The sequence below is a fragment of the Periplaneta americana genome, chromosome 8, assembly GCF_040183065.1.
Source record: "Periplaneta americana isolate PAMFEO1 chromosome 8, P.americana_PAMFEO1_priV1, whole genome shotgun sequence".
Lineage (NCBI taxonomy): Eukaryota > Metazoa > Arthropoda > Insecta > Blattodea > Blattidae > Periplaneta > Periplaneta americana.
The window spans coordinates 120,010,756-120,030,348 of NC_091124.1; the positions used below are offsets into that span (position 1 = coordinate 120,010,756).

The 19,593-nt window shown below is 33.4% G+C and overlaps 1 protein-coding gene across 1 annotated transcript in view; it reads right to left on the reverse strand.

The window, feature by feature from the left end:
- The window catches only part of LOC138704994 (isocitrate dehydrogenase [NADP] cytoplasmic-like), a 216,327-nt gene that overhangs the window by 21,471 nt on the left and 175,263 nt on the right, over nt 1-19,593 (reverse strand). The window contains exons 3-5 of the mRNA XM_069833511.1: nt 12,236-12,380; nt 7,261-7,460; nt 3,891-4,025 (exon numbers count right to left, since the gene is read on the reverse strand). Of these exons, the coding sequence (XP_069689612.1) occupies nt 3,891-4,025; nt 7,261-7,460; nt 12,236-12,380 (480 nt within the window). The remainder of the gene's footprint in view (nt 1-3,890; nt 4,026-7,260; nt 7,461-12,235; nt 12,381-19,593) is intronic.

Genomic DNA, 19,593 nt, shown 5'->3' on the forward strand with positions numbered 1-19,593 from the left:
ACATTTTTTATATATAGGTAAGAATTCTTTATTTCATTGCACACACTTTCAGCTGCAGAGGAGTGAAAGTTGTTTTGAAGGCAACTCATCAATGGAATGTGAAAGCATAAGTAATGGTAGAACTTGGGTGGAGGTACTATAAAAAACCCACATTCCACTAGAAATTTGACATATAAAATATGTGAAAATAAATAAAAACATAACTGAGAAAAATAGAATAAAACTGATACGTTAAGACTGGAATAAAAATTCTCTTAATTGATGAAAAGTAACGATAATAAGGCAGCTGACAACATAAAAACAACCACTGCATAATAATCCTTAACTCTTGCTATAAGTTACAGTGTATGCAAGAATAATATTAGTATAGAAACATCTTTGCTTAACACCCAACATGGTTTTAGGAAAGATCAATGATATTATGATTGTGTTTTTATACTGTCTCAGTTAATGAAGATTGTGTTTCATTTAATGAAGAAAAGAATAGAATTTAACTTACCAACATGTTTCCCATTATTTATTTAAGCAAAAGCTTTCGGCAAGGTATGTAAATCACTTTTGTGAAAAAAAAAAAAAAAAAAAAAGGCTTATATCAAACCATTTAATAAGAGCTGTACACAGCTTCATAAGCGATAAAATAAAGGTACCATTATAACAACTGTTGTTGGAAAACAATCAGCAGAGAACAATCAAGTCAGGCAAGGATGTCTACTGTCTCCAATATTATTTATATTATATTAGTTACTACACGAAGAAGACGAGTGGGAAGACCAAAGAGACGTTGGAGAGACCAGTTTGATGGATAAAATTCTGGAGGCGGAACAGGCCATCGGCCTAAACCTTGAAGTTATTGATGATGATAGTTATTATATTAATTATTTCTATTATCTTCATTGTGTGGTCCTCCAGACATTCCGGGGGTTGTGTGTGAATTAAGTAGCCACCAAAACGTTAAAATATGGTGTTCACTTAAATCGGCTACAACTTGCCATTTTCACTCCAATATGAAATGAGTACCATTAAGGTAAAATTATCTGGAGGTAAAATAGTCCCCCAATCGGATCTCCAGGCAGGGACTACTTTAATGGTACAGAATCAACTAAACATCTTACAATGGAATGTTGGCGGTATAACATCAGCTAAGAAGACTGAACTAGCCAATATACTCTCAGATACTAATGTAGATATCTTCCTTATTCAAGAAGCAAACCTTAATGCTGACCAATTAAAATATTTTGATTTTAAAGATTTCAGTATGAAACTGTTACCGAAAGATAGACAGATCAGTAGTAGAATTCTCGCAGGTATATCAAAGAAATTAATTACAAATTTCCAAATCATAAAAAAATGGATAATCAAGATAAATTATGACTAATAAGAATTGAAGTATGGAAAAATCAACAACATTTCAAAATCTACAGTGCCTGTAACTCATCTAATAATCCCCTTGATCTAACTTATAATCTCTAAACACACACCTTCATCTCAAATGGCAGAAATAACTAAAATGCTCTCTCAATTAATATCACTCAATAAAAGAATTGTATTCCAATGGAGACCATCTCATTGTGGAATCCTGGAAAACGAGAATGCGAATGCTTTAGCAAAGAAGGGCAGCACTGCTACTTACAGACCTGTTACTAATCTACGTATTACTCTGTGAAAAGATTTATTAAATCTATATACTTAGACTTTAACAAACAAAATTTGATAACACAATCTCAAGGGAAAAAATGGAGCTCTCTGCATCATGATCCACAGTTAATTCCCGATTTACCACGAAAATCGTCTGTAGCTGCATTTAGATTGGCAACAGGCCATAATTGTTTGGCCAAACACCTGCATAGAATTGGAATATATCAGTCCCCTAACTGCCCATTGTGCAACTCAAACCAAGAAATGGATTCGGAAGATCTCAAAATCTGTGCTTCAGTGGCTGACCATGATAATATCTTCGAAAAATATTGGAGTGCAAGAGGTCAAATGACTTTATTGTCAAACGCCTGGCATTAGAAAACAACAACAACAGCAGCAGCAGCAGCAGCAGCAGCAGCAACAACAACAACAACAACACCATATTGTCAATAACCTAAAACATGACAGAATAACTGGTGTAGTAGACTTAGCCTTATTTTTCGAATAATGATCAAAGAAATATTATTGGATGATCTGGAAACGAAATTCAACTAAAAGTATTATAATCACAATGAAAAAAAAATATAGTGTGGCAATTTCCACAGACAAAACAAAAGTAATGGCCTTCCTAGGTAAAGAATTAGTAAGAGCTAAAACAGCAATAAATGTCAAAATAATAGCAAAAACAAGCTATTATTTCAAACATCTAGGTTTCTAGGTTTCAATATGAATAAATTCAGTTTCTTCTGTGAAACGCTACAAGGACATTGCAGAAAACATAAAAAATAAAAGCAATCATTACGATATACTATACAAAATAATGGTTCTATCCATTTTGCTACATGCCTGCGAATCACGGACACAAGAATGATTCGAGGAGAATTTAAAACGCAGAGATAACATTTCTTAGAAAGTATAATGAAGATAATAGAAATAACTAAACGTCGAAAATGTCAATGAAATTATACATTCATACAAAGGAAATTGAAGGGAACATTTTGAAAATATGGAAGAGTTAAGTACAGCTAAAATTGCAATGAATTATAGACCTGAGGAATGAAAAAGATTAAGCAGACACAATTAAACATGACGAGAACAATTCTGAGCAGTTGGAATGAACACAAATGTCAAAATCAAATGGTTGATGACGACTTCTATCTAATAAACATCTACTCCATCTCCTATTAACTTTACCCAGGTTGGATCCAACTGTTTGAAGTTTTGATTTAATTACAAACTGCAGTCGTTTGGAATATTAATGACGGGGAATATCCTACACAACTTGTATCTACATTTTTTTAAAGTTGAATATTTTATGTAGGCTACAGTAATGGTAAAAAAAACCGGACTGACCCTTATAGCTGAGTTCACTCCAGAGCACGATAGACTGGTAACTAAGACTTTCGTGGTTCGAATCCTGCCTGGGAAGGAAACTTTTTTTGTTCCTTATTCAAATTTATTCCCAGTACTTTTCGATTGTAGCGATATTTTACTATTAATTAACTTATTATTCGCAGAACATGAATTTTACCAGCAATCGAAAAGTATTGGGAATAAATATGAATAAGGAACAAAAAAAAGTTTCCTTCCCAGGCAGGATTCGAACCACGAAAGTCTTAGTTACCAGTCTATCGTGCACTGGAGTGAACAAGGCTCTGAAATCAGCTACAAGAGTCGGTCCGGTTTTTTTGCCACTACTGTACATACATCAATAGTGCACATTTAATATATAAGATGCATAGGCCTACATAATTATGCTGTTTTTAAGTTACTGGTAGTTGATAGATTATTGCCATTCCTTCTGGACATAATCAGCTAAGACCTGCCAATGCTCTGTTAACCTGGCAATGTAAAAAATTATGCTGTTACTGAGTCACAAGACATGTAAGGTGGAAGTCGTTACCTCATATCATAAGTTGATATCAGTAGAATTGAATTTCAACATGGGATAGAAATGAACAGTGTATTTTGTGTCTGGAATCCTATTTAGGAACAGAATTATTCTAAATGCTGTATATTTACATATTGGACATCTGAAATTTAATTTCCATGCTAAGGATTGTTATTATTCTTCAAATTCATCGCTTTTGGCAAGGTATGAACCAGAAAATTGTTATAATGTTGTTTCAATGTTATAAGTACTGGAACACGATAAATGAATGGTTTTGGACAAATAGAACTTTCGAAGTCCCTCCTAGGATTTTGCCTTTTCTTTTTATAGTATAATGTCTGAGTATTCGATTATTCTTACTTACCTGTAAACTTGAGTGTGCAAAAGCTTCAATTGATTCGTCGGTATTGAACATACCAATGGACACACCGGGTCCCCTGAAGTCATAAACCTCCATCCTTTCCTTTGGTCCACTATGAGGCGTGAATACCAGTTCCACCTAGAAACAACGCACCTTTTCATAAAACTATTATGAGCTAAAGAAAATGCAATTATGAGTGTTGTATAACCAAAGTTGGTAAATTGATAGGATATGTGTTCATGTTTAGGAAAGGGAGATCATGCTGTGTTGGATGGATACTTCGCAATGAAACTTTTGATAGAGAAACATCGGCAATTTAATATAGAAACACATAATTGCATTTATTGATCTCAAGAAAGCTTTTGATCATGTAAACCGCAACAAACTTATAGAAATACTAGTATGTGATAATATTCCACAACAAATAATTGAAAATATTTTTAATCTATATAGAGAAACTTTCATTCGCCAAAATTGATAAGAAAATGTCTGATTGGTTGGAAATTTTTACCGGTGTCAAACAAGGATGTCCTCTCTCACCCCTCTTATTCAATATTTATATGAACGCAATAATACGGGAATTTAGAAACTCAGGACATAGTCATATAACTATAAATCGAAATTTGTGTCTGGACATACTGACTTTTGCAGACGATTTGGTTTTGCTAGTCACTTCAGAAGATGATTTACAATGATGAGTCTATAGTTTAAAATTAATAGCTGATAAATATCACATGGAAATATCCAAGGAAAAAAAAATAATAGGATTCTACAACAAAGAACCTGTACGAAACAAAATTTGTATAAATGGTAACATTTTAGAAAGGGTTAATGAATTCCTTTCTATCTCATCTAGATACCACACAAAACATTTTTAAATTCAATAAATCTGTAGTTATTATCAACAGTATAATGAAACCTTCTTTAGTTCAGAAACATACCTGCACTCGTCTGTACAAGACCTTAGCAAGACCTGTCCTCTGTTAAGCGCGAAGCTTGGACCTTAAGAAAAGGCGATGAAAATAGAATTACTATTAGTGAAATTAAGTTTATGTGCCGAACAGCAGGATACACTAAATGGGATCATAAAAGAAATGAAGACATCCTACAAGAACTGAGAATGAAACCTGTACCGCAGTATATTCATCAATATCAAGACAACTGGCTTCACCATGTCAAGCATAGGCCTAGAACAAGGACTCCTCGAGTGATCTTGAAGTACAGACCAACAGGGAAAAGATCATTGAGTCGCCCTGTGAAGAGATGGCGGGAAAACTTTGGTAGACTGGAACAGTCCTTCTAGGACTATCTATCACCTGTTAGGAAGAAGAAGAAGAAGAAGAAGAAGAAGAAGAAGAAGAAGAAGAAGAAGAAGCTGATGATGATGCTGATAATGTGTTCATGTTATGTCAATTTTCCCTTAAATAATACAGAATATTCTGTTAATTTCTGTTTTTTGGTCAAGGGCACAAATTGAAGAAATAACTTATCTTCATTACAATAAACTGAATTGTCATGGACCAAAAACTTAAGATTTTCGATTATTTAGACCAGGAAACATGAATTCTTTGCGCAAAAAAAATAAAAATAAATAAATAATAAATAAATAAAAAAAAAATATATTTAAAAAAATAAGAAACCCATCTTTATTGCATTCAAATACAGCACATTGGCTCTGGACTAAAGAACAAAAATTAACAGAATTTTCTGAAATACTTAAAAACAAAACAGACATATGTAAATGAACACTTCTCCTATCAATTTACTAAAGTTTCTGATCGTTCACCATTTTAATGCAAGAGTTAACTCTCGTAAGTGAATGTTTCAGTCATCGCTCATTTTCATGAATGATGAGGTATGGTTTCATAAGTCGTGGTGTACATTCTCAATATTCAAGATTTTCGGCAACTGAAACTCCAGGCAGATGAATGAAATTCCATTGCTTGATCAGAAAGTGGCGATGTGGTGGATGTGGTGAGCACTTCGTGCTCATTGAATCATTGTCCCAATATTTCATTATGAGGCAATAACTTCGGACCATTAAATGAATAACATATTGGCACCATTTTCCATGAGGAAACTTAAAACAAAAAGTGCATCACAAGAATCTGGACACTATACAGGACATAGAAAGAGTGCAAAATATTGCAAATAGAGGTCCAGAAAGAGATTTTGGATATTCTTTCGTTATTGTCGCTTATATGTTGTCCACAGAGGACACCACTGCCAACAATGCTTTAAGATGAATATGAATGAAATATTTTGACGTATAACTGCGTCTTTCTCCCCACTAAGTATGTGAGGGGATTACTTTGGAATTGACCATCAAGTAAAAATGCAATCATTCCCTTGTCTTTGTGCTTCCCTTGTTCTCCTAATCTTGCCCATTGTTGTCTTTGTATTTCCCTTGTTTTCCGAGTTCCATTTCTCGCACCACACACATGCAGTTCAATGTAAATATATGCAGCATGTAAAACTATGCACACTCAATTTCTTTTCGTTTTGATTCTGCTATTTTCTCTGCAACAGATTAAATATGATTTCAACGAATGTTTACTCTCCAGCAGAAAATAAAAGTATGCTGTAGTCGAAGAATAAGAAAACACCAAATTAACCTCACAAGCCTGGGATTAAGCTACAAGGGGCAATCAATAAGTTTCCGGACTACTCTGAATTTAGGCAACACACAGGACAAGGATATGAAGAAGTTATCTAGAACCAGGGAAACGTCTGGAATCTATACTAAATGCATAACTTAAAAGGCAGAGAAGAAGACTAGCATTAAGATGTGTATGGAGAGATTGCAGGAAAAATAGCAACAGGTCTTTGAAATGTTTGCACAAAATCACGTGTAGAAGCTCGGTTCTTAAAGACAATCTAATGTTGTTTGATAGACTGACTCAACAGGCATGGAAGCAATGATCTTCAGTGACACGCGGATGTATGTTAAATACAAGTGCAGTTAGGAAATATATTGGTTGCATATTGTATGAGAAAGGTCCGAGAATGGTCACTCTCTAGTCAATGTTGAATGGTGCAGTAATCGAAGGAACAGATAAGTGTCTACCTTGTCTCACACTGTATATCTTTCAATGCTTTTTTCTTAATGTTCGGTTCTGTGAATACTGCCACATACTACGTAATTTAAATTTAACTCATTTTCAATGTCTTCATACCGAGTGTAAGCAATGCCACATTCTACAAACAAAGTTCGAAACATGTTCCCTGACTTGACTGTTTTGGTTTTATTTTGAGAGATTTTCATATTATAACCCTAATATATTCTTAATGTATCATAAAAGCAAATTATATTTAAATTAGACACACAATTATGTCAAATATTTAAAAAATACTAGTAATATAAATTTCATACCTTTCCTGGGCCGGGCACGACGATGTCAGTTGCTTTGTACTGATCACCAAATGCATGACGTCCGATGATGATAGGCTTTGACCAGCCAGGGACTAGTCTGGGGATGGTCTTACAGATAATTGGTTCCCTGAACACTGTACCACCCAGAATGTTTCGGATGGTACCATTAGGACTCAGCCACATCTTCTTAAGTTTGAACTCTGCACAGAAGAAATATTACACAATCTAGCATTCTATAATGTTAAAGCAGCAATTTCTGTTAGCTGTAAATAGATTCTTGTTATATTAAGGATCTCATAGTAGTGAAAACAGTAATTTATGACACAAATGTTAAAAATGACATTTTATTTTGTGAGTAGGGATGTTTGCGAAACGAGGCTGCAGACTGAGTGAAGCAAATCCACGAGCAAAATAGAATAACTTTAACACATGTTTCATACTCTACTTTTTAGATAGCCATTAGTGCTATTAAAAACACATTTCTGACGACTTCTCCACTGTGCTTATTGTAAGACGTGTTGTAGCTCAATGGTAAAGCATTGGATCCAGTTTTCAACATGGGTGCCCTCAATTTGTAAAATTACATTTGATTAATTGTTTCATATAGTTGTTGAAGAAATTTATTTAATTTGTATACTTTTCCCAACCAAAGCCAATCATTTTTAAAAGTAGGCCTGCAATATTGTTTTAACTGCTTTATTGATCGATTGAGATTGCTACCTTCTGACATCTGGTAGAGAAACAACTGACAATCAGCACAACAGTTGAAAGTCAGTATTGTTACTTTTTGTACACTATCACATATCGGTAATAGCCAATTTTTAACACATTTGCCCAGCAATAAAAGATCTACTTTTAGGAATGGTTGTCTAGGAGGCGGAGTTTTATGTTTATAATAGTATTATAATATAGGTACACTCTTACTGTTGACAGTGAGTCACGGACTACATGCAAAATTAATCAAAGCTGATTGATAAGTGCTGAGATTCATAAAGCAAACTTCGGGCTATACTCTTTCTGAGCATGAGTAAAATGTAGAATTGATCGACATAATGAAAAGGGAATTAGAAACAACTCCAATTTGTAACTTTCGGCAAAATTGGAAAAATAATAATAATAATAATATAATAATAATAATAATAATAATAATAATAATAATAATAATAATGATTTATTTTAGCTGGCAGAGTTAAGGCCGTAAGGCCTTCTCTTCCACTCAACCAGCAAAAAGTGTATATACATATGCATGAACTTACAAAGAATCCAACAATTTGATTTAGATGAGAGTTACATGTATACAAAAGTTATTTACGAATTAAACAACAAAATACTATGAACTATTAATTAAACACTGAAATAAACTGTGTAGCAGAATTAAACTAAAATACATAGAATGTTAATATATTTCAAATAATATTAGATAATAGAAAGAGATTATTACGAGACAATTAAAATACAGCACAATCAGGATGATGTCTAAAGAAAAAAGTAACAATGTAGTCAGTGATAGTTTAAATCAGTATGATTGGAGTGAAATGCTAATAAGGTTATCTTTTAAGCTGTTCTTAAAGGTGTTTATTGTCTTGCAGCCCCTAATACTTTGTGACAAGGAATTCCATTGACGCGAGGTGGATATTGTAAAAGATGATGAATAACAAGATGTTCTATGAAGAGGTATACTTAGCGTGCCACAGATAAGTGATCTGGTATTTACGTCGTGAATCTGGTATTTACGTCATATTGTAAAAATCGGTACTGGAAGAATACTCATATTAATGCTGAATTAACAACCAAAAGAGAAAAAATTCAAGAAGACCCACCAAAAGATGTAAAAAAAAATCTGTAAAAGGATAATGACAATGATTATGATAATTATTATTATAGTGCAATAAATATATAAGAAATTAAAAACTTCACTTTAAGGGTGTCTTCAGACGAGGCCACTTAGCAGTGCCACTAGTGGCTTGTTGGTGACACGAGCGAACATTGGAAACATTGCAAATGGATGTTAAAAGCACTGTGAACGGACATCTGAAGCGCTGCGAACGTGTGTTTGAAGCGCTGCTTAATTCACTAAATCAGTGGTTCTCAAACTTATTAGTACTTTGGACCTCCTTTCCATAAATCAGAGTTTTCACAGACCTCTTGAATGTCATCAATGGATTGATAGGTAGTTAGATTTTAGGGTAAATATTAAGTGAATATGAGTAGTGATATTTGTTATATTTTCCAAAATAGAATCAATGTTAATGATATATATGAATTAAAGTGTAAGAAATAATTATAATGCTGTTCTGAAAAAAGTAGATGGCCTTCATTAGTATGTCACAGCAGAGTTTATAAAAAAAAATGTAAAGAAGAACTATACTCTACTTTCAATACGTTCTTTGTACAATATTCATGTACTGCAAAAAAAAATCATGTGTATTTTTGCAAGTTTTCCTATTTGGTAAGAATACTGAAATTTCTTTTGTGCTTAAAATGTCTTTACATGTAGGATCAATGTTGGTTATCTTTAATCTCAAGCCTATCGTCGCATTTACTCGGTTTCTTTTAACAGTTTTGTAGAAATTCTTGCTCACACAAGTAAGTTGTAGGAAACAGCATTCAATGTTTCAAAGTTGTGAGCATTCTTTATGTTCTGCATAAACTTTCAACCAAAAATCAAAAGGCTGACATTCACTGAAACGTTCTTCCAAGTAGTGCCATACAGTAACTCAACAAGCTCATCTTCTTCCTCCTCTTCAGTGAGATTGAGAGTCTCCATGCTGATGAAGGGAACTTGAAGCCACATATTGTTATATTGTTAGAATTAGGAACTGGAAAATAATCTGAGTTGATCTTCATCTGTACTGTATTATGGTGACGTTTAAGTCAGCCATCCATTAGAGACAAAACTTATAAAATGTTTGTGGTTATTGTGTTTAAACTTACAGTCTTACATTGTTTATTAACTTTAATATGGAAACATATGAAGGCTGTCAACAACAATTGAACGAATTTATAAGTTGTACATACCAACAACGGCCAATGCAGTTGAGACATTATTATCAAACAAAATATTCTTACAGTCTTACACTGTTTAATAACACACGAACAACAATTTTGAATAAATTTACAAGTTGTATCGACCTGCCTTCTTACATCATTGTCACATACTTTCTCCATCCAGAAAATTCGCTGACTCCCAGAATGAGCTTCGGGGGTCCCCAGGAGTCCTCAGATCCCACTTTGAAAACCAATGCACTAGAGTTTTGTAAAGAAATTTTCAGTCTTCCAGTGAACATGGAGAGAGATGGAGATATACTTTTGGTGACTCCTCTCATACGGAGAAAGAACAGACAAAGAAATAGAAGAAGCATCTAAGTCCATCTATTAGTTTTGGAAAGACTGAATTGAGGACTATTTCACACTTTATTTGATGTTTTACATCAGGGCTATAAAACGTTTTTTTCTTTCCTCCCGTATTTTATAATGTTTAAGAAATTATTTCAAGAGCTTCTAGCTGAATTACCAATGAAATTAAAAAAAAAGACACTGTGGCCCAATAGGCTGTATACTGCTGTCGCAGTGTAAGGAATTGGGGGCCCAACAGACATTTGTTAGCAGTGTCACAGATGTGCCACTCATGTGCCACTAAAATAGTGGTGTTGCTGTGGCCCTGTCTGAAACTTACAATTTAATTCCTGATATCGCGATGGGAAGCACCCTTTTAGTGGCCTCATCTGAAGGGGCTCTAAGAATGAAACGACTAAATATGTATTTTTATAATTGTTATAAATTTTAAATACAGTCATTCATTTTAAAAGACTAAACAAATGCCGAGAGCATGCGAAGACAGGAAGGTGTACAGTGAAAAGATCACTGTAAAGCCACAATTGAAATAGGTACGTACTGTACATATTAACAAAAAATATATGTATAAAATTATACGCAAACATAGTTTATGAACACTGTAAGATAACAGAAAAATGTGGCATATCATATTTAATCAGCAGCAAAAATTCTCTGTGGCTTGTAAGCATGATGTTCAAGTTCTGATTTCTTAGGTTTATATTCTGAGAGTCTCAAAATTCCAATCCTTATATGTTTCTTGTTTCTTTGGGAAGAATACGAGAATTTTATAATCTAATGTAGAGGAAAAGATCTAATCAATCCTAATTGTCTCTTTTTCTTCTTAAAAAAATTACAAAATCCTAATTTAGATTTTAAAAAATCTGTACAATACTAAAAAAAAAAATGCATAGGAAAAAAACTTGTTTTAAGTCTGAATGAAGAAGAAAAAAAGAATTTTTGATAGGCCTAAATTACCTATGTCGCAAAATTATTAAAGTGATTTCACGTTATTTTTGGAAATGAAACTATATGTCATATGCGTAACTTCCAGGTGAACTTGGTACAGAAACACGTACAAAGTCTCCAGAAACGCTATAGTTACTAGACCTAAACAGAGTAACAGATGGGTGGAAGGATGAACAAATGGCATGCCAAAGAATAAGGAATTATGGAAGTATGTATTTCGTAAACATATTTTAACTAATTTTTCTTTTTTTGCAGTATCACAATACCTTTTCTATGTTATTAACTACTGTGTGTGTGTGTGTGTGTGTGTGTGTGTGTGTGTGTGTGTGTGTGTGTGTGTGTGTGTGTGTGTCTGTGTGTATGTATATACTATAAGTATATTATGCTGAAGAGTTAACAGTGAAGTTATTCTCTTTCTTGCTTCCCAGTATATGGTGGAAAAGTAACAAAGCTCTTAACGATTTCTTAATAGTTGAGAAATAAATTTTGGTATTTTTACAATTACCCAGTTCTCTAATTTTGAGAAGATATAACAACTTATAAATTTAAACACTATATTGCGTATCATATTGTTTACTATTCTTTACATATTTTATGAGTACAGTCTGTGATGACTGAACATGTCTCCTGTACATTAGTGGTATTACTTTCTGCTAGAACATCAAATATTTACCTTCCACTCGGGCCTCATCAGGAGTAATTGTAGCGCACTTGATGCCCACATTGTGTTTTAAGATGGCATGTGCTGCGTCAATAGTAACTTGATCATCTGTAGCATCACGGTAGGGCAGGCCCAAGTCATAATACAGACATTCCACCTACAATAAAGAATTGCAGAAAAGTGAAAATTATTATGAAAACATACACTTTGAATAATCATCATCATTATCATCATTATCATCTTTCTCAATGCACTTTCAAGACAACAACTTTCATCAATTTCACTGTGCTGCCATCTACCGATGCAAAAGAAGTCACATTATGACCCTGATGGAAATGCATGGAGTAATAGCTGGCAGCAGTATTTTCATCTAGCGTTGTTACCAAAAAATTAATTGTCGACAGTGGAGATTCTGGTGGTTGTTCTCTTTTATATCTTACCATTTCATAACATGGGAATGGCCAATCTGATATGTGATCTGGGGTGATATCCATTCTAGAGACATTGTGTAGCCAATTACATTTGTAATTTTAATTTTATTTTCAATAGATTCAACCTTAAATTCCTCTAGAATGTCTTTGTTCCTTTTTTAAATCCAAGAGGGTATATACTGCTGTTCTTCTGAAAAATTTCATTTTAACTGTTTTTAAACTTTGTTTCTCCTTTTGTTTGAGAGTCCAAATTTGACTGCCATATAAAAGTATAGGAAGGGCTAAAGTATTATATATTCTGACTCCAGAGAATTTCTGTATTAAATTAATAAATTAGAATTTAGAGTATTATTCAGTATTACCAAAATCCGTGTGAACTTCATGATTTTCTTGTGTCTGTATTTATTTTTCCTCTCATTTTCATATGATATATCACATCCAAGGTACTTATTAACATTTTACTTGTTCTAAACATTTGTTGTTAATTACTATTTTACTTCTTATTGAGAGCTGCCCTAGAAATGCCCCATTCTGAATTTTTTTGTACACATCAACCCAAAATCTTTCGCTATATTCTGTAATGAAAATATTTCTCCTTGCAAATCGTCTTCTGAATTAACAATGATTACTTGTTCATCCCCAAAAAGTAAGGCCTTTAACTTCATCGAATTTATTTGGGCAATTTCTGGTGACTAGACCTGGTTCCATTTGTGTATCATTTCATTCATATAAATAATAAATAGGCTTGGTGATAAAGGGCAGCCATGACAAACTCCATTATTAATATATCTTTCTTCCGAACTTTTATTTTGTTGTTAGTGTATATTTTTATTATATGTATTGTGTAGTAATAAATTTTGTAGCCTATATTCTTATGCTCTAAAACATGAAATAAAAAGTCTCCCTTATCTTAGTCGAAAACTTCCATTTAATCAATAAATACAAAATGATTCTTCAAATTAAATTCTCATTTTTTTTTTCTAAAAGTAGATTGATACTGAACAATGGATCAATGGATCCATTCTGACATTCTAACAGGAAATTTCAGATTGAGTTTTTAATTTTTCACTTAAAAAATTAAATTTTAATAAAATATTATAATACTTTTAAAGCAAATGGAAAAAAAGGGAGATATGTACTATGTAGTGTACCTAATTCAATAAAATTTCATGAAAATCTGCGGCGGCAACATTCAGATTACTTACAGGCCATGATTGCCTCAAACATTGACACAGACTTGATACTCCAGCATCTCCTACAAGCCCTTTCTGCAATCTTAAGCGAATCTGAACCCTCCCATCTTAACCTATGTTAAATTAATGATTTTTAATATATCTCTTCCCAGAAACTATTGGGAGTATAGCAATGGCATTTTTATAGCTTATTCCTGGCACTTTTAGCTCTAATTTAGCAAGGCCTTTTGAGAAAAATATAAATTAATGTCCAAGTTATGAATTTTTTTCATATAGTACAAACTTGACTACATTTTTAGATTTAATTCCTCTGTAAATTTAAATTTAATTAAATTTTAAGCCATGCACTGTCCTATAATGAATTTTCCCTGAGCGTCTGAAATCATTCTGGAGGGTAGAAAGTGAGAAAAGGTGCATTTTGTATAGAAAATATAAACTTAAGGAAAATTACCTTCAACATTTTTAGTATGGTACATCCCATATCATCCCTCCTCTGGCAAACTAGCGAAAGTGACAAATAAGCGACCCTGTATTTAAGGTCTATATTGTGCTATTTAATATTACAATATAGACCTTAAGCACAGGGTCGCTAATTTGTCACTTTCGCTAGTTTGCCAGAGGAGGGACGAATTATGAATTGTTATAATTTCTTTTTTTAGATCTTTACAAGTGGATAGTGCATATGTTTCATATACCGTTGGAAAGAGGAAATTTGAAAGAATATAAAGCAGAAAAATAATAAATAAAAATTGTCACCATTTTCAAATTGTCCAAAATTTTTAGTACACTACATTCCAACTGCATATGGAGGAGTGTTACAATTTTTTTAGCTCTCTAAAATTGAGTAGTATAATTATATGTTTCATACACCATTGGAAAGAGGAAATAAGAGAACATAAGAAGTAAAAAACAAAAAATTGAATATTTTCACTATTTTCAAGGTCTGGGTTTCCTTAATGAAGGTATGGATCAAGATGATCATCTTCATTCTCTAATATTTACTTAATTTTCTAGGTTTTCTGTTAAATATTCAGTGCAAGAGAGCAAACCAAACCCCATGCCTACCACACATTGCAATAAATAATGGTTGGCTCCTCAGCAAAGACTTGTTCTCAATGAGGGATAAATAATGGGGACTTATTCAGAAGTGGTGTAGTTTGGACCTTATCTGTTGCTGGTGATGAAATGATTTCATAGTATTTAAGTCAAGTTGATTTAATCACTTGTAACAATTACGAAGGCCATCATGCCCCTTCATTTTTTGTTCAGCTGATGACGAAAGTAAAATCAACTGTTGAAGCATTATGAAATAATTTCACCACCAGCAGTAGAAAAAAGTCCACACTACCTCTTCTGAAAGAGGATCAGGTTCATTCTTGGGCAGCTTCTATGAGATACGTGTGTGCTCACAAAGACAAATTTTCTTCGAATTATCCAATTTTTTCTCGTACTGTTACTGTTATTCCACCATTGTTTTATTACTGCCATGTATAATTTTATTGTTACTGATAAGTAAAAGGGATATTAAATAAAGAATTACAATTATAATATAATTTTATCATGTATGAATAGTCTTTGTTCTTTAAAAAGGAGGTTAAATAAATAGTTACAACCTCAGTAATGATCTTATCATTTCAGTAGGCTCTGTGATTTAAAAGGGAGTGTTAAGTTAATTAAAATTGTGACATAAGGCCTGTTAATGAAAGAGATAATATTGTACTAACAGATTGTGGTAAAAGAGGGTTTATCCTTCCATCATGTTGCAGTAAGTCACTGTAACGCACTGTCTCCTTCTTGCCCCACTTAACCTAGCTGATCTAGAGCTCGAGACCTGCAAATTACTATTTGTCCTGCTGTGATCTGTCTGTCAGAATGCATTGGCCTTAGTGATACCGGACAGGCTTTTTCCAGCTGACATACAGACAAGATACAGACAGACATAATGTCTAGGGCTGTGAACTCAAAGTTGAAAGCAGTTCTGCGAGATAGCATACTGTAAAAATCTACAGGTTCCAGTTCGACATCAATAGACTATCAAGAAAATACTGTATTCCTTAATATTTTCCTTTCATGTGAACCAACAGTAACCACATGCTTAGGGAAATTCAGTGACATCCTGAATGAATATTCAGGAATGAATGCTAGCCATGATGTCCCATGTTGGGCACAGGCCTCCTGTGACATCCTACTGAGCCATAAAGTGTGGAAATGATGCTTGTAATAATTAGTAATTTGAAACCCAGTACTTTAAGAACAGAGTTCTGTTGCAGCCTGATTGTGTATGTGATGATGTCATGGTGATGAAATATTATGTTTACCATTGCTAATACAAACTTTATTGACTTTTTATGATGGACTGACAAACGCACATACTGATATTATGTGGACCACGAATAGAATGAACATAATAATAATAATAATAATAATAATAATAATAATAATAATAATAATAATAGTTTTATTTTCCCTGGCAGAGTTAAGGCCATCAGGCCTTCTCTTCCACTCAACCAGGATCAAATCACATACAGAAAAATACGTACCAGTATACAAATATTAACTTTAAAAAATAATAATAACAAAAACAATAAAATAAAAAAAATAAATATAATAAAAAAGAGAGATTGATTACATAATCACAAACATGAAAATACATTCTAGTATACAAGTATTAACTTAAAAAAAAAGAATTAATACATATGAATATAATCTCACAACTAAAGGAATAGTACAATTAGTATGATCAGCACAGCACAGGTTACATTGAGACAATGACAATTACCTAGATATTAGTGTTAATGGAAAAATAAAGTAATGACTGTATAAAAGTAATAATAATAATAATAATAATAATAATAATAATAATAATAATAATACCGTAATAATAATAAATAAAAATTATACCTAAAAAAACTAATTCTGTGCATTTAAAATATTTCTAAACAACCTAATTTTAAACAACTGAGGACTAAGACTACCCCTGACATACAGAGTGCCCATGCATTAAATTTAATGGATGGTAGAAGAGGCCAAAACAAAATTCTTTATCAGGCAACTTAGGGTCTATGTTGCGTCATTAGCCCTCTAGACGGTGTTAGAGTCGGGAGTGCTGTTTGTTCAGTTGATATGGTTGATCCCATTTTACTTCCAATCTATCTCAACAGCGAAACCTTTTCCAAGAAACTCTCCCTCTTTATTGGAGGAGATTCTCTTAGTGGTAAGGCAACACATGTGATTGCAGCATGATGACTACCCCACATTTCACACATAACGTCCGTGCATTTCTAGACAATGTCTTTCCAGACAGGTGGATTAACCACAATGGATCTGTTGCTTAGTCTCCATGATATCCTCACCTCAGCATCCTGGAGTTTTTCTTATGGGGCCACATGAGTATGTTCGTGTACACTAGTCCTGTAAATGTTGAGGAGGACCTAAGAAACAGAATTTTGGCCACAGCAGACTCGATATGCATTATCCTGGGTTCTTTGAAAGAGTCCAAGAGGCAATGGTCCATTACTGTGAACTCTGTTCAGAGTTCAATGGTAGGGTTGTTTTGGCCTCTTCTGCCACCCCTTAAATTTAATACACGAACTTCTGGGACACACTATATATACACGGATATATCGTGAGATCCAACAAGCGGTGGAGTTCCTAGCAGCGCACACAAGACCACGAATGTTGTGGGAACGTGTAGCAGGGAATCCCACCAGCAATCTGGAGTATAGTTCGGTGAAGTAGGAATGCACTCATATTGGCTGCGTGTTGTGTTCACTGTGACATTCGTGAGAGTGATAGTGTCTGACAAATAAAGAAAGCGAAATGGCTTTAACTGTAGCTTAGAGAATTTTCATTGTGGAAGGTTTAGTAACAAAGAAAAATACAAGAAATTGAAGTGATATTCTAGACCAGAGTATCTGGAAATACGAGTTTCTTCACAACACAATCATACTCTTATAAACTTCATGACTGGAGAGTTAAGGGATCTGTGTGTGACAAAAACGAACTGTCGTAAATAAGAAATGAACGAAAGAATTAATGACATTCGAGTGCACTTGGAATTGAGTTCCAAAAATCTTTGGATGTGGAGGTTGGTCATTTTGAGCAATACATTTAAATTTGGTAAATAGACCTAATGTCATGTTTCATTTATAATTTATTCATTTCGCATATTTCTTTATTGTTTATTAATTTAATTTGTTACCCATTATTTCATTTATTTATTCATTTAATAGAATAATATTATATGGGACGAAGCAGAGTGGATGACGGCTGATTCCAGTTTTCGTTGGGTCTCCCTGTACAGCATATTATACAGAATGAGTCAAACCTAAGGAACTGGCAGTCTCTTTACATTAAAATCTGGCAAGTACATCGCCAGAGCTTTTACAGATAACATTAATCATTTACAAATGTTAATTGTTAATTTTAATTATAATGCATCTGAAGATGATACAAAAAATGGTATAGAAAACGTTCATGTAAAAATCTTATTCATGTAAATGACTATTATAGTAGATAAGCATTGGCGGCTTAATAAAAGTGTTACACATTAAATTAAAGGCAAGAAATAAGTTCCATTCTCGATCAGAAGGAACACTACTTTGTAGCATTGGATCTTCCTGACCATTTTGAGCAATTAAAGACACAGGTGTAAAAAGGGGGTAGCTCCATTTTTATAAACTTTTCAGGAGATACAAAAAACTGAATGTGAAAGGATGTAATATTTTAACCAAAATTTTTGCATTGATTTGAGATAGTTCAGCAAGAAACACAACTTTCTCGTGATGTGTTTTAATTTTTTTAATTTACACAACTGTATCACATTCACAATAAACCTGTTGGAGCTGCCTTCTTTTTGCACTGGAGAGTAGTTATTTCAAGATATCATACTTAAAAACTTCCTAATAAGAAAAATAAGATTAAATAATAATAAATAAAATTTCACAAGTAGGTGTTTATTATGGTCATCTATTAATTGTAACTGTTTATTAATATCATCAGGTATTGTCTCAGATGCTCTAGTCAGAATGATGATGATACAGTTGCACGGTACATATTTTGTTGCTAGTTCTTTTACTTGAAGGTACTTCGGTCGCTTGAGTGGTAGAGATGCAGAATAAAAATCATTAGGTAAGGCCAGTCTAACACCATCTTTTTGTAGAACATAATGTTCCTTCACAGAAACACTGACAAAAACACCGCATTGAATGTCATTCTGTGCATACTGCAGTACGCGATATGAGGATAAAGCAAACTTGTGCTTCCTCTTGTTGACCACAGTCTTCTTAAATAATGAACTGAAATGGCTATTGAAATTTAAGATCATTTCCTGGGTAGTAGCTTTGGAGTTACTTCTTTCTTGCTCCGAATGAATGTTGGAGGCAAAAGTTTTTCCTCATTCTCTTCATTACGAAAGCATGAAGCTACCTCTTTTTTGCACCAGCTGAAGCAGGCTCCTCCGTTTTATACATACCGATCTTAAAGTGCAATCTGACAAAAAAATGGAGCTATCCCCTTTTTGCTCCAGTATCTTCAATGCTCTCAAATTCATGTCAGATTCTCTCCATTTCCTCAAATTAAATAATTCAATAGTTACGAGAAAGGTCACTTATCAGACTGCAATGCCTTGAAATAGTAAGAATGTTACTCTTCTAACCTGATGACCTGATTGTCAGAATGGGAGACAGCAAAAGTGCCGCTCCTTTATGTTTGACTTGCCCTGTATAATCAGATATACTGGAAACGT